General features: G+C 34.7%; 1 protein-coding gene across 13 annotated transcripts in view; it reads right to left on the bottom strand.

Moving 5' to 3' along the window:
• Positions 1-16557, bottom strand: part of N4BP2 (NEDD4 binding protein 2) — a 106776-nt gene that overhangs the window by 52300 nt on the left and 37919 nt on the right. For all 13 annotated transcript variants that reach the window (XM_039845003.1, XM_039845005.1, XM_039845009.1 and 10 more), the window contains 4 exons: positions 16246-16334; positions 11879-11955; positions 4794-4949; positions 653-2997 (listed from right to left, as the gene is read on the bottom strand). In XM_039845003.1, the coding sequence (XP_039700937.1) occupies positions 653-2997; positions 4794-4949; positions 11879-11955; positions 16246-16334 (2667 nt within the window). The remainder of the gene's footprint in view (positions 1-652; positions 2998-4793; positions 4950-11878; positions 11956-16245; positions 16335-16557) is intronic.

Here is a 16557-nt window from a genome sequence, read left to right as displayed (position 1 = left end):
ATGGAACATTTCCCTTCTCTAAAAAAATTTTCCTTTTGACTCTAACTCTGGCATGCATTTGAATTCTTTCTTATGCTTAGCCAAGAACTGTCTCTTGGTGCAGGACATGAGCTGCCCCAAACTTGGGGGAATTTGTGCTGTCCTCTGTTATTATTAATTACTAACCAATGTTTCTAGTTGTAAATCTCTTGTAATATTTTTATGTAATATGTCATTGTTTTCACACTTCTTGGTTGATGCACTTATACAATACTTCATATATTTAAGCTATTCATGTCCGTTAGTCTAAATAAATTTATTCATTTCCATTAGTCAAGACTTTTCGAAAAGTGTTTTCTAAAAAATTAATCTTGTCTTAGATGCATCTGGAGTAGCACCAAAGGGTTCAAAAAGGTTCATCTGTGTAAATAGGTATGAGGTAAATACCAGAGAAAACTTTCAATATATGCATGGGATAAATAAACTCCACATAAATACTAATTCTTCATATTACATTTTTTAAAATCCTCTACAAACATTTTATCAAAAATAAGGTAGGAGACACAAATTAATTTTATATATCAGTTAATAGATGAAATAATTAAATTAAAATTAAATTAAAATACTCATTAACATAAAAACACACATATAGGTAAATTTACTTTTTCCTTACCTGAATCAATACCAACAGGACCAAATAATTCATTAAGCTGAAAAGCCAGTTCAGGAGGTAATGCCAATTCCAGACAGTCAATGGTCAGAGATTTAGCCATCACTGGAGTGGGATTCATCATCTCAGTTTTGCCTTCTTCACTAACTCCAGCTGACATAGTACTACCTGCCATTAGAACTTTTTCCATTTTCTTTTCATCTTCATTCATAAACTCTTCAGTTTTTGGAAATTTCACATAATTCTTTGGAAGATTTTCATTTTTCTTTATTTCAAAAGAGTCAGTAGAATAAATTTCTTTTAATTCAAGATCTGATGTGCTCGATACAGAGTTTAAAATATCAGACAAATTCAAAGAATGCATACTATCTCCAATTTCTATGACTTCAAGATTCTTCTCCATTTCACTCACATCTTGAACTTTTAGTGTACCTGAAAAAGACTGATTGTTATATAAACCTGAAAGTTCTGCCTGACTATTAGGAATCACTTCATTAGTATTCTTTAGGTCTACAGTGGCACCAGGAAATACACATGTTATTAATCCAGGTTTTTCAGTGGTTATAGCTCTTATTTCTGCCTGCTCTGAATTTCCCTTTTCTGAGTAACAGGAAGACTGTACATTAGTGTCATTGATACCAACTGCATGTCTAAATTCTGGCACAGAAGAACCAGAATCCTTTAAGATTCCTCTTTGGTTAATAATTTCCTTTAAATTCAGTCCCAGAGAAAATGGTCCAATTTGTGCTTCATCATATGATTTTTGGATATTCTCAAATTCAGTATCATCACATAATTTAGTTTCAGAATCCAACAAAAGGCTTGTGGCCCAAATAATATCTTTGTTACACCTCTCATATAAGTCTTTTAGGGCTTCTAATGAAAAGGATCCAAATAGTTTACAAAGAATGTTAAGATTTTCAGATTCATCAGTACTGGTAAGCTCACTTTCTTCAACAAATGTGCTTTTATCATACATTACCCTATATGGAATTGTTTCTTGAATATCTAATTTTGTGTTAATATTGAAAGCTTTTGGGTTAAATCCATCTAATCTTCCTGTTAATACTCTCACTGAATCAGAAACACTAATTTTATTCTTTTCTATTTTCCATAAGAGAGCAAAATCCTGTGGTTCAGTCTGGGTACACATGCCTACTTCTATTTCAGGGACTTCTTTAGGCTTTCCTTCTGGAAATTCAGTTAAAGTTTGTGGTCTTACTACTCCAGGAATAGTTGGAGCACTATTGATAACAGTAAGAGACAGTGTGTATTGACCATGAATCTTTTCACTTGGACAAGTCTTATTCTCACACATCATTTCACTGGATAGCATTTCAGAATTTCCTAGAATACAGCTACCCAACGTTTTTAGTTCTTCAGGGCTTGTGCTCCAACAGGCCTCATGAGTATTGTCATTAGTTCCAAATTCTAAGTTGGGTTCATTTAAACCAGACTTTGGCATTCTTGATCTGTGTTCTCTCTGGGCTAAAGAATCAGACAAAGGCCACTCACCCACAATGTCCAATGAGTTTTTTTCAGTATTTTTATAACTATCACAGTTATAGCTACCAAAAGATTCTGAAGCATCATCACACTGTGACTTCTTGTCATCCTCTACACTTTCATGTGGAGATACTCCTTGCTGGATATGATCCACATTTACAGACAGACTATTATCTAATACTTTGCATGATGGAGAGATACTACACTTTTTGTAACTTTCTACAGATGAAGCTTTTTCAGTTTTTCGGTTCCTTTTTGTCCTCTGACCAAAAGTCTTATCAACTGGCCAATCACCGACAAAATTTGATAGCTCATGTCGTGGGAACTTTTCCAAAGTTGATTTGCTTTTTTGTTTTCCAAAGGCGTTTTTCTTTACCATTGCTTTTTCTTCCAATATTTCACCAGGTGAAGAGTTTTCATTTTGAAGTGATATAGAATTTGAAAGATCAAAGACTTCCTGATTATTTTCACTGTAGCTAATATTAGGTGGCATTCTCTCTATAAAACTATCTGCATCAGTTTTATTATACTCTTTTTCAGAGACCATTTCTACTTGCTCTTCTTTTTTACTTTTGTCTGTTACTTGTACTTTGCTTTCAGAATCAGAAAAATACATGTCTGAAACTTCCTGAATGAAAGCACTCTGAATATGAGGATTCATTCCACTTCTTTCTTTTCTTTCTTTGTTTAAATAAGCATTAGAGAGACATGTAACATTCTCCAGTAACATAGTTTCTTTGGTCACTTCAAGTGTCTTCTCTTCACTTAACTCTATGTGCTTCAAAGATGAGGAAAAAACATTTTCTTCTTTTTCAGAGGTAGTATCTTCATTCTCTCTTGGGCTGTAAGATTTTTTTTTTAAGTATTATAAGGAAGTCTCTTAATGTTACCATTAATATTATGATTTAAGTTAAAGAAGCATTCAACTGAAAGACAGGGCACTTAACATTTATTTATTCTAAAAATTCTAGAAATAAACTACATTAAAATTATAAAAGCTAATCTTGATCTTTCCCTAATACACAATGAACACATCCCTTTGTTGTAACCCCACCAGCACATAGAAGAACTAAAATTTTCTTTGAATTGAAGAATAAACATGAGATTTTCAGTTAAGGTGTTTATTATGCATTAATATTAAAGTTAAGTTTTGAAATTTGTTCCCAAAAAAAGACACCACCTCCCTGGCTTCTCTCTGACCTACTTAAGCTTAGCATATATGAAACTAGGTCCGCCTCTATACCATCTATCTGTCATTTGCTAGAGGAAATTGCTTAAGCAAGCTTCATATATAAAGTCACAAAGAGTCAACCTATGTAATTTGCACAATTAAGAGAAATAAGAGAGGAGAGCTCTCACTTATTAAATTTTTAAAAACCATCCTTGATGTTAATCTCAGACTTTTCCTAATCATTACTTTCAACTTCAGTGCCTTTCCCTTATTCAATTTGTCAACTCATCTTCTTTCATTTCTTTATTTCAGGAGCTCTTAAAGTCCCACCTTTCCCATGAAACCTCCCTACATGAAATCACACCTAGCACTGAATTTTCTATATGCTAGATGTTATTCTAAATCCTTTGCAAAGTGTTAATTCATAATCCTATGTGATCCTTATGAGCAAAGTGTTACTACTGCTATTTTAGAAATGAAGAGCTGAAGTATATAGATTTTATAAAGGTGCAAATTACAAAACTTTGGAATTTGAAGCCAGAAAATAGAGCTCAAGAGCCCATGTTCTTTACTATTTTGCAACACTGCTCCTCAGTAAAAGGACATTTATGAATTTTCTCTTCCCGACACTATTTTAACAGCCTCTCCATCCCTTACCATCATAAAACACTGGCTATTCAGACATCTCTATATATTTAAGGTTCTTCTTTACTCATTTATTCAATTGTTTATATGTCTGAAATGTTTAACAGAAATCAGTACTATCCTGGATTGCAAACTTTCAAAAGGCTATGACTCATATTATTTAGTAAAACTATACCATTAATAATTTTTATAATACTAGCTTGAAAAATTTTTACTAATACCTAAGGAAATTAAGTGATGTGACTATATATAAAATAATAACAAAGAGGAGCTAAGGTAACAGATGAATACTAGAATAGCAGGAAGTTACATAATGAAGATAGGCGTATTCAGAGTATAAATATGGACCCATAAAATTGAGCACAATGAAAAAAGCTCCCATGTCATCACTCATGTAAACTTTTACTTCTCTTGCTCATCATATATATCCTGTTTCAGGCAAGACTATACATAAACCTTACAAGTAACAAACATCTACCTTATTTTTATTTATTTATTTTTTCCCTCTTTAATTCCTGCCCCCCTCACCTATGGATGTTGCTGTTTCCCCTTAAGAACTGGATCTCTGAAGGTGGGGCATCCCCTCTCACACGTGGGTGTGCACCCGGGGCTTGGCGCACCTGGGATACGGTCTGTGGCTCTAGCTGGGGCGCGAACCCAGGATCTTCTGCGTGCAAAGCAGACGTGCTAACCACTATACTATGGAGCCACCCCATCTATCTTATTTTTAAAAAGTTATTTGGCAGTGACTTCACAAGCTCCAAAATTATCATATTTTTAAAAATTAAGTTTCAATTTTTATAAATAGGGACTTTAACCTACCTGGAACTTCTGTCCTCACAAGAATATGCACACAATTCAATACGTTCAATTTTCTCCGGAACTGAAGAACTCATGATTATTGGCACTGAAACAAAACGTTGATAGTGTTCCAACATTCTTGTTATTTTTTCTTTGCTTACCCCATGAATATTACGCCTAAAAATTCCAGGAAAGAAAGGGATAGAAGGAATATCGGTAATTAAGTTTTAAAAAATTATGACGTATGATGTCAAAAAAAAAGACATATTCCTAACAAAAATATCAAAGTTGGCTTATTATAATAACAATATATACTATTTGAATCTAATTTTTACTTTATTTAGGATGTCTTAAATTATCATTTTCTTAATCATTCCATATAATCTTTTCCAAGCATCCTTTAACAACTTGGAAAAAAAAGAGCAGATCCTAAAAATTTTAAAGGAAGTTATTCTCAAGTTGTGCAAAAAAAATCTCATAAGACTGACCATTGTTAAAGAAACACAATACAGTGCACATAGAATTAAAAAAAAAAAAAAAAAAGAACATGACCATCATTTCAAGGCTTTAAATAGTTATTAAATAATGAGTTAAAAATTCTACTGGAAAGCTTTCACCTATCCCAGTATGGCAGACTAGATATCCCAAAGGGCCCTCCTGTCACAAGAAAACTGAATCCTAAGTGAATTAAAGCAAACATACATTTTAAGTTCAAGCAAAGAAAAAAAACTACTACTTTAAGTCTCTGGATACCCAAATATGAAGATTGTTATATTTGTGTTTTCACTCATGATAGCTTATTTCTGTGTGTTTTTATTCATGAGCTTACATTTAGTGGAATCTAATATGAGACTCTTTAGCCCTTAAACTGGGGGTGCTTTCATTCACACAGTATCTGGATTTGCATCTTCCAGGAGGCCAATTGGTCCCTCAATGGTCCTGTCTTAATGAAAACATATCAGCTGCAATTCTTCTATCTTGGGCTGGACCAAGGCTTAGTGTCTGGATCTCAGGGCTAGTATTAGTATTTGCCACCTGGGCAAATCTGGCTTTCATATTTACCTACCTCGATCTTGTCTGGTTTCAGATCACAGAGAAGCAAAGACATAGAAAATATGAAAGAGAGGTTAAGAGAAACAGACATAGAGGACAGAGCAAAAAGGTCTAGTATATGTCTAATCCAAATTCCGGAAAGAGAAAACAGAGTACATGGGGTAGAAGCAATTTAAAGAAAAATAGTTGAGAATTTTCCAGAACTGATGAAAGAAATCACCCCCAATCTCAGAAGCCCAACAAATCCCAAACAAGATAAACAAGAAATCCACAACTAGAAACATAGTACTGAGATTGCCATTCACCAAAGATAAAGAGATGATGATAAAAGCAAACAGAAAATTTTTTAAAACTAGTTGATTACGATGAAATCAACTATTAGAATTATAGTTCACTTAAAAACAATAACAGAAGTCAGACAAGAATAATGGAAACTGTCAATCTAAAAAATATAGACCTAGCAAAAGTATCTTAAAAGAATGAGGGCAGTAAAAGGATTTTCCATTAAAAAAAAAAAAGTTTGACATGAAGCAGGCCTACACTGAAAAAAAAATCCTAAAAGGTGAATGTCAGACAGAAGGAAATTCAGAGATGAAAAGTCTATGATTAAAAAAAAATTAAGCATAAAGCAACAACCACATGAGTGAAAACAAACACTATCTGTACATTCTGGACAATCATAGCATGTTAGTTAGAAGGGAGGTAAGTGTCAGAGTTAAAATGTTTAAAAGTCCTTTTATTTGTGAGAAGGAAGGTTAAGAAAATGGATTGAATTTAAAGTTTGCATGATAATATTTTTAATGTAACAGCTAAATGAATAAAAAGTGTCTATAATTTCCAAATTAGCACAGAAGGAAAAATAAATAAGAAAAACTGTATTCAGTAAAAAAAAAAAAAATCCAAAATAAGGCATGATAGGAGAAAAAATTCAATTATTTTCTGGGACAGGGGTAAAAATTACAGAAAAGGTAATATAAATAGAAAGCACACAGAATTGGACAGTAAGAAACAAGACCAATTATATGAATAATCATATGAATTATATGAATTGTTAAGAACTAAGCTTATCAGTTAAAAGCCAAAGATAAATAGAGTGGATTTTTTAAAACCCAATCATACTGGTTACAACAGATATGCCTAAACATAAAGATACTGAAAGGTTGAAAGTAAAAGTTGGAAAAAGAAACATTTAAATACTAACTAAAAGGAGGCTAGTGTAGTACTAGTAGTATTAGACAAATTAGACTTTATTTATAATAAACATATTAAGATAAGAGAAAATCACTAAACAAGGATTAAATGTTCAATTAATTAGAGTGATATAAAAATCTTAAGCTTCTGTGTACTTTGAAAAATATCCTCAGAATATAAAGTGAAAATAGGCAGAATTATAAGGAGAAACTGACATATTCAACACTATACAGGGAGACTTCAACACACTTCTGCCACAGATTTCCTCACCCTTCTCTTAAACATTAACCAAGCAAACCTAAAACAATAATAAGGCTACAGGAGATGTGACCAATAGAATAAGCATGATTTAATAATATATTAACATGCTATAACCAGTATACATTCTTTTTATATTTTTTATTTTGCAATTAGTTGACATACATTATTATATTAGTTTCAGGAGTATGACATAGCGATTAGACATCTATATAATTCACAAAGTGATCATCCCAATAAATCTAATATCCATCTGACGCTGTACAGTTATTACAATATTACTGACTATATTCCTTATGCTATACTTTATATCTCCGTAACTATTTTGTAATTACCAATTTGTACTTAAGTCCTTCCCTCTTTTTCATTAATCCCCTCAACTCCTCTCCCATCTGGTAACCTTCAAAATGTTCGGTTTATCTATGATTTTATTTGTTTTCTTGTTTATTTTGTTCTTTAGATATCACATGTACATGAAATCATATGGCATTTGTCTTACTCCACTCAGCACAATACCCTCTAGGTCCATCATGAAATATCTTTTTCCATCTGTGTGTTTTAATCTGAAGTGAGTCTCTTGTAGGCAGCCTATGTAAGGGTCTTGTTTTCTTATTCATTCAGTCACCCAATCTTTTGATTGGAGTATTTAATTTTTTTTATTTGAAGTACATGTTAATATATAGTTATTGCCATTCTTTACTCATATTTTTGATACATATTGAAGTCCCTCCAATATTTCCTGTAATACTGGCTTGGTGGCAATGAACTCCTTTAGCTTTTTCTAGTCAGAGAAGCTCTTTATCTGTCCTTCAATTCTAAATAATAACTGGGTAGAGAAACGTTGGTTGTAGATTCGTGCTTTTCATCACTTTGAAGATTTTGTGCCAAGCTCTTCTGTAAAGTTTCTACCGAGAAATCTGCTGGCAAGTCTAATGGGAGCTCCCTTGTAGGTAAGTAATTGCTCTTCTCTTGCTGCTTTTAAGATTCTTTGTCTTTAACCTTCGGCATTTTAATGCTGTGGGTCTTTTGGGATTCATCTTGTTTGGGACTTTTTGAATTTCCTGGGGTTGTATGTCTATTTCCTTCACCAGGTTAGGGAAGTTCTCCGTCATTATTTCTTCAAATAGGTTTTCAATTTCTTGTTTTCTCTTCTTCCTGTACCCTCATGATGTAAATGTTGCTACGCTTGATATTGTCCCAGAGACGTCTTAAAGTAACTTCATTTTGGGGGGATTTTTTCTTGCTGCTATTCTGACTGAGTGTCCTCTGCTATCCATCCCATCCTCTAAATCACTGATTCAATCCTCTGCTTCATACACTCTGCCGATTCCCTCTAATATACTCTTCATTTCAAACACTGTATTCATTACTGACTGGTTCCCTCTTGTGTTTTCCATCTCCATTTTTGTTTTCTATCTCTTTAAGTTCTCTGCTCTTTCCCTAAGTTCACTGAGAATCCTTATAATCAGTGTTTTAAACTCTACATCTGGTAGACTGCCATCTCCATTTTGTCCCAGGTGTCCTGTGGGACCCAGTGGCAGAATATTCCCTGCTCACCTCAGCAAGGTGCTCAAGGTGTGCCCCTTGTGTGAGTCATGTGTGTGCTCCTGTTAATAGTTGATCCCTGATTGCCATCTGCACATCAGTGGGAGGGACTGACCTGTGGGCTGATTGGTTGTGAGGCTTGGTTGGTGAAAGGCTGACCCTACGGATTAGGATTCACTTTAGCGGGGCTCTGGTACCTGACCAGTCTGCCCTTCAGGTGTGTCCTCCTCAGGTGCAGCCTTGGGTAGTGCTCCAACTCTGGGGCTGGTTGAAGCAAGCCACCAAGTGTGCCGACCCAAGGGCCTCCTGGAAGGGCCTAGCTGCAGGCCAAGTTCAACCACAGCCTGTGCACCTATGGGGCCACCTGGTAAGTCATCAAGCAATCCGCAAATGGCTGCCACCTGTGCTGGGCTTATAGGTGCCTCGAGAGGCCAAGCCAGGAACCGAGGCCAGCTGCTACTATTATGGGGCCTGGGACTGCTCAGCAAGAGGTATGGAGGACATCAAGGCCATATGCTGCTTCTTTGGGTTTTGTGAGCCTTTGAGAGATTTTAGGAAAGTCTGCAGGAAGAGGCTTGGGTGGGCCTACAAGTTGAGAGAGGTGGAGTCTCAGGGAACCACCTGGGCAGGGCTGCCTGTGCTATCCAGGTTGATGGAGACTGAGTTATGGTGGCAGACTGCATCCACTCTAGAAGTGAGGACGACTCAACAAAAGAACAATGGATGCTACTAGGATTTCTGTTTGGGAGAAAGCTGCCCCTGCAGCCCTCGCCCTGAAGCATCTCCACATACATCTCTGATGCTCCCTGGGCAGCTGCCCCAGTGCTGGAACTCAGAGCAAGTGATTCCATCAGTGAGTAAGGCCAGGCACAGGCTCTTTAAGAGGAACGTCTGCAACTCCCACAGCCTTCCATCTCACTCAGCCACAATCTGCGCTGGTTTTCACAGCCAGAGGTTGTGGGGACTTCTATTCCCAGCACTGGAATCCTGGGCTGGAGAGCCCAGCGTGGAGCCTGGACCCCTCGCTCCTCAGATCGGGGAGGGGGTTCTGCAGCCAAGATAACCCTCCCAATTCTTGATCGCCACACGTGGTTGTGGGACCTGGCCATTTCACATCTCTGTACCTCTTACTAGTCCGAGGTGACCTCTTATGTTTGTCCCTAGTTGTAGGGCTTCTGTTCAGCCAGACCTCAAGTGACTCCCAGTGATGGCTGCTCTCTATTTTTGGTGGGGTCATGAGAGGAAGCACGCACAGCACCCATCTTCTACGCCATCTTGACCTCCCTTTCTCCCAGTATATATTCTTGTCAAGCAAACATGAAACATTAAAAAATTGATAATAAACTAGGCCATAAAACACATCTTTTAAAAATATCAGAGAATTAGTGTCACATAAACTGTACAAACTAAGTACAGTTAAGTTGAAACCAATTTTTTAAAACATCTAAATTTAAAAACCATCTATTCAGAAATTTAAAAACATAGTTCTAAATAATACAAGGCTTAAAGAATAAAATTAATTATAATATAAATTAAAAAATAAATGACAAAAAGAAAGTATCATATAATAAAAATCTAGGAGCGGCTAACATAGTATCCAGGAAAATTTATAATATAAAATTCTATTAGAAAATGACCTAAACTTTCAGGTAGAGATTTTAAAAAATAAAACAATAAACAAAGCAAAATAGATTTTTTTTTTAAAGAAAGTACAATAAAAGAACAGAAATGATTAAATATAAAACAAATTTATAGAAAGATCAACCAAGTAGGGTTGTTATTTTGAAAAGGCTAATAAATAATATCCTGATTTCTAGTGAGAATAATCAAGAAAAAAAGAAGAGCAATACACATAAACATATTAGGATGAAAAAGGGAACTTAAGTATAGAGATAAATGGTAAGAGAATATTATAATTATGTTAACAAAATATTAATAAATTTGAAAACTTTGGTGTAATAGAAAACTTCCAACTGAACCTTCTAAGAAAAGACCAGATTCAGACAGTTTCATAAGTAAATTCTATCAAACATTCAAACTTACATAAACTCATGAAAGAGAAAAAGAAGATATACTTCCCAACTAATTTTATGAACCTAAAACCATGATACAAAAGCCAGGCAAGACAGGGCAAGGAAGAAAAACTTGTAGGCAACCTCACTCATTTATACAGATAATGTATCAAAAGAATAAAAGGGATAAAGTACTGATACATGCTACAATGTCAATGAACTTTGAAACATTATGCTGAGCATAAGATTCCAGACACAAAAGACCACATAAAGTATGATTCAATTATATGCAAAGCCAGAACAGGCAAATCCATAGTGAAAGAAAAGCAGATTAGTGGTTTCCAGGAGAGGTGGGAATTGGGAGCGACTGATAGCAGGTTTCTTTTTGAGGTGACAGTTGTACAATATTGTAATTACACTATAATTAGGTTGTTCCTTTAGTTATTAAATTAGTTAAAATTACCAAGAAGAAAATACTCTGACCAAAATTAAGTAAGGGGTATCTCTGAGGGAGAATAAAGCACAAAGAAAAACACGTTGTCCAAGTCTTGAGTAACATTTTTATCAAAGTCAAACAATCAAATAAAGAAGAGCAGGAAGTGGGAGTGGTTTTAAAATACCTAGACAGCTGAACATATGCTGCCTTTTCCATCTATCCCTCCTCAGTTCCTTCCAGTATTCTAAGCCACTAGGTAGCCAGAATTTGTTCCTCCAGTAGTATATGGTCAGGTATGCCAAACCCTAGGGTCTGTTCTAGTTTCAGATATTAACATTTTATTAGTAAATAATAACGTACTGACTATATAAGACAACTGGAATTTTTCTGTTAATTAACTCAGTTTTAAGAACAAAAAGATACAAACTCTTTATAAACTGGAAAAAAAAAAAGCCTACAGGCAATATGAAATTTGTCACCAATTTTCAAGTGGCAAAACTGCAATCTAATCCATTTTGGTTCATTCATCATTCATAAGGGGAAAAACTCTACATAGACTTTCTATCACTGCTATGAAATAAAAAATATGTTAGATAGTCTCCAAGTTATACCTTGCAAGTTCCTTTGGTTTGAACTTCCACCATGTGTCCGGTTCTCGAAAAAGGACTTTATATTTATATTTTTGAGACTACATTAAAAAAAAAAAAAGACAAAAAAAAGCATTTAAAAATAATTACTTCTATGAAATTAAATTCACTATACCCAAATTCGTAGAATGTTAAAACCGAAAGAACCTAAAAGATTATCTAATCTTGATGAGTGTGTTAAACTGGTAAATTAATCTCTCTGACCCAGTCATTGACTTCCAGAAATATTTATGCTGATAAATACTTACATAAGCGTGCAAAAATATATATTCACCAGGATAGCTAGTTCACCATCATTTATAACAGCAAAAAAATGCAAACAATTCAGTAGCTTATGGAACTAGCCAAATAAATGAAGGTACAACCATATAATGAAAATTTTATACAGGAAGTTTTTAAATTCTTATGTATTAATGAGGATGATCCTTAATATAAATCATTAAGAAAGTAAGATTGAGAATTTTCAGTTGCATAAAAAAGGATTACTCATACCTTTGAACATGTATAGAAAATTTCTGGAAAGATTCTCAAAAATACTATAAAAAGCATCAACCTCAAGGGAGTAAGACTTTGGACATTCTTTTTTATTGTTTGAATATTCACCATATACATACATGACTTTTATAATTTTAAAACTATTTTAAATAATATCTCATTTTATTTCTCAAATCTATATGGCTATAAACAAAAAGCCAAGCCATACACTTGTGCACTAGACCCATCTCAAGGATAATTAATTTCAGCAATTCTCCCCTCTTTCTGAGGCATTGTTAATTGTTCCCTCCTTCCTGAATAAATCCCATCAAATTCAGTTACTTCTCTCATCTTATGCTTAGCACCCCATTTCCCCTACCAAGTACCTCCCCATTTTCCTACTTTCCTTTGTAGGAAAATGTCTCAAGATAATTACTATATTCTCTGTCTCCAGTTCCTTTCCTCCAATTCCCACTCCCTCACTGGCTATTCTACTGAAACTGGGCATCAAGACTATAAATTACTTTCACACTGAAAAAATGCCACGGTTAATTCTCAGTCCTCTTACTTGACCCTCAACAGCATCTGTCACATTTCATCACTCTCTTCTCCTTATACTTTTCAGTGCACACTATTGCTTTTCCTTCTACTCCACTGAGTGGGCGTTCTTAGTCTTTTCTGTTACTCCTTCCTTTTCACCTAGACCTCTTCTCACTGTAGAATGCCCCAGACTTAATCTTCGGTCCTCTACTCTTGATCTACACTCACTTCCTCAGTAATATCACTCCATGTGTTGGCTTAAAATATTATCCACATGGTAATGACTCTGAAATATATGTCTTTAGCCCAGAACTCATCCCTCAACCTCAAACTCACAGATCTTCAACCATCTATTCAGCAAACTTGACATATTCAAACCTAAATTTCTGAAATCCATTACGCTACACCCACCTAAAACTATTCTCCTTCATCTCAGCTGATGACAAGCTCCAGTCACACAGGCCAAAAACCAACCTTGATGGCTGTCATAATTGACTCCTTTCTTTCTTTAACATCCCCATCAATCAAATAAGAAATTCTGTTGGTTCCGCTTTCAAAATATATCTAGAATCTAATCACCACTGTCCCCTTCACTGCTACCAGGCTTTTCTGAGCCACATGCTCTCTTACTTTAATTACTGCTATAGCCCTCTAGTCTCCCTGTTTCCATCCTTGCCCCGCCTAAGTCTATTCTCAACACTGTATTACAGTGATCCTGTTAATAGCTGGATCATGTCGCTACTCTGCTCAAAAACTCTTTGTTATGGACTGAATGTTTGTGTCCCCTCAAACACTGTACATTGAAATCCAAATTCCACCATGTGACTGTTTTTGGAGATAGGGCCTTTAATGGAGATAATTAAAGTTCAATGAGGTCATAATAGTGAGGCCCTGATCTGATAGGATTAGTGTCCTTATAAGAAGAGATACCAGAGAACTTACTATCTCTGCTATGTGAGAACACAGAAAGTAGCCATTTTAGAAGCCAGGAAGAGAACTCTCACCAGAAAACAACCTAGTGGACTCTAATCTGGGACTTCTAACTTCCAGAACTGTGAGAAAATAAATTTCTGTTGTTTAAGCCACCCAGCCAATGGTATTTTGTTATGGCAGCCTGAGCTAACACGTCTTCCATGTCATTCAAGGTAAAATCCAAAGTCCTTAAAGTGATCTAGGTGCCCTTGCATAATCTGCCATACCATCTTCCCAACCACCATTACAGATCTGACCTCATCGACTACTGATTCCCTCAGTTTTATGGCAAAATGTCAAAAGTGGACACTGCTACTTTCTGTCATTACTGACAGAAAAGCCCAAAAGTCAAACCAGAGACCAAGGTAGGAATGACATAACATCCTATAATATGCCTACTCACTTCCATCTCTTCACTTCAGCACCAAATTTCATACAAATTATTCAGGGCCTGGCAACAGCCTGGGTCTCCAATTACCTAAACAGGATGTCAAGTAGTTCTTAAGATAAAATTAATTTTAAATGCACACACACAGAAAAGACTATGAATTTAAAGACCTTTTTCAATTCCCATATCAACAGGCAAATCTTAACAATAGTTTTGCTGTTGTCACTAAGCATATCTGACTGTTGCCTATTTACTCTCAACTCACTGCCTCACTATTTTTGTAAATGTCAAGACAGTAACAGATGGTTATCTCCAATCTATTCCACTCCCCCACAACTCTCATTATCTTCGTAACAAAAAGTCTTCTGTCTCTACAGTAATTCCTATGTCTACTTCCTTATGAAGAAAAAATGAGTTGGGTACTCTATGACAAGGAGTCCTTTATACTTCTAAATAGAGTTGGGAAAAGACAAGGAATACTGAAAAAATAACTATATTTTCAATTATTATGTAAGAAAAAAGGGAAAAGAAAACATTATAGAATCTCTAAGGCTAAATGAAAATCAGAAACAGTAATTTGGGGCTTTCTTTGTTCTCTACGTAGAAGGATAAAGTGTTAAAGGGCTTTCTAAGATGACAGCAGGAAGCTAAGGAAAATCTATAGAAAAGTAAAGTAAGGTTAAAGGGTTATGGTGAATAGATTAGTCTAGAAATTAGGAACTCCTAAAGCCAGAAAACAAACCAAATTTCAGCTCCAAATATATTAAAATCAAGTCTTTTTGTTTCTTGTACTGCCCCTGCACAGAAGTAAAATCTCATTTGCTTTCAAAGGACACAAAATTTTCTTCAAAAAGGTGAAGAATCACATCTTCAAAATAGTACAAGGGCTCCAGGCACAGCAGAGGAGGTAGAGGCTAGATGTATTGAAGACATAAAAGAGGAAAGGCAACATTCATTCAAAGAAGCATAAAATGAACTTTCATGTGCCAGGCATGTGCTAATCTTGGGGGAATAAACAAAATAATACCCCATATTCACAAAAGCATCATTCATCAATTTACTCAAGAAATATATATTTACTGTATGCCAACCATAGTGCTATACCCTGGAGATTAAATGAGGAATAAAACAATGGTCCTACCCTCAAGAATATACAGATGGCCTAGAGTCAAATTCAGCCCATCAGGCAGTATTTGTACACCCTAGGAGCTAAGAATAGTTTTTATATCTTTAAAGGTTCGTTTAAAAATAAAATTAAAAAGAATATGCAACAGACTGTATGTGACCTGCAAAACCTAAAATATTTACTATCTGGCGTTTTATAGAAAAAACTTAGCCAACCCATGGCCTACAAATAAAAACGCTGTGCTTAATGCTATGACAGAAGTAAGCCAGGGTAGCAGGAAAGTAAAAAGATTACTCACCTCAGCTTTTTAGTAAGTTAATGAATACTAACTTCTTGAAAAAGGTAACACCAAAACTGGGCAAAAAAAAAAAAAAGCTGACAAATTTAGAGAACTAAAAATACGTAAGTTTACAGAATTCTGAATTTCTCAGATTAGCAAAATTTCAAAACAAATTTAGGGAATAACAAAGGACCACCAAATTTTGATTCTACCAAGTAAGACTAATAAAAAAATTTATACACATATACACACAATCACACACAAAATTATCATATACGTATATATTCATACACAAACATAAAATTATAACACCACTACCTTCTCAAAAAAGTATCAAAAATACCTCAGAATTTAAAAACTGAATCTCAGAACCTGAAAAAAAATTTAGCTTTATGAAAAAACTATTCCTATTTTTATCATTTTGCTGAAGATCAGAGAAAGCTCAGTTACAGAAAGTCCAAGGACTATTTGCTTGATATTCACTTATATAATTAACATCTCCAATAATTTCAAACCCACTATTATAGACTTATGACAATTATGGTACAAACCAAAGCAACATAGGGCTTCATTTCCCATGCCTGTAGGTTTGTATTATCTATTATTATAGGAGATAGCTTCTTCTCAAATGCTTCTTTTGCTGAAAAACACAAACAGAAAATCATTTTTAATAAGTGTTACCTTGCTATTTTAAAAACCTGATCCTGTTTCATAATTTGAAAATTACAGGTATGTGTTAATTTTACTCAACTCTACTTCTAAATATCACTTTTGAGTATATAAAAAATTAACGCACTGGCAAATATTAAATAATGATTTGAATAATAAATACTAAACACTAAATAATAAAGTTATACTAAAGT

This window comes from Pteropus medius, unplaced genomic scaffold, assembly GCF_902729225.1.
Source record: "Pteropus medius unplaced genomic scaffold, Ma_sr-lr_union100, whole genome shotgun sequence".
NCBI lineage: Eukaryota > Metazoa > Chordata > Mammalia > Chiroptera > Pteropodidae > Pteropus > Pteropus medius.
The sequence above is the reverse complement of the archived record's forward strand: the minus strand, read 5'-3'. Positions and strand labels throughout refer to the sequence as shown.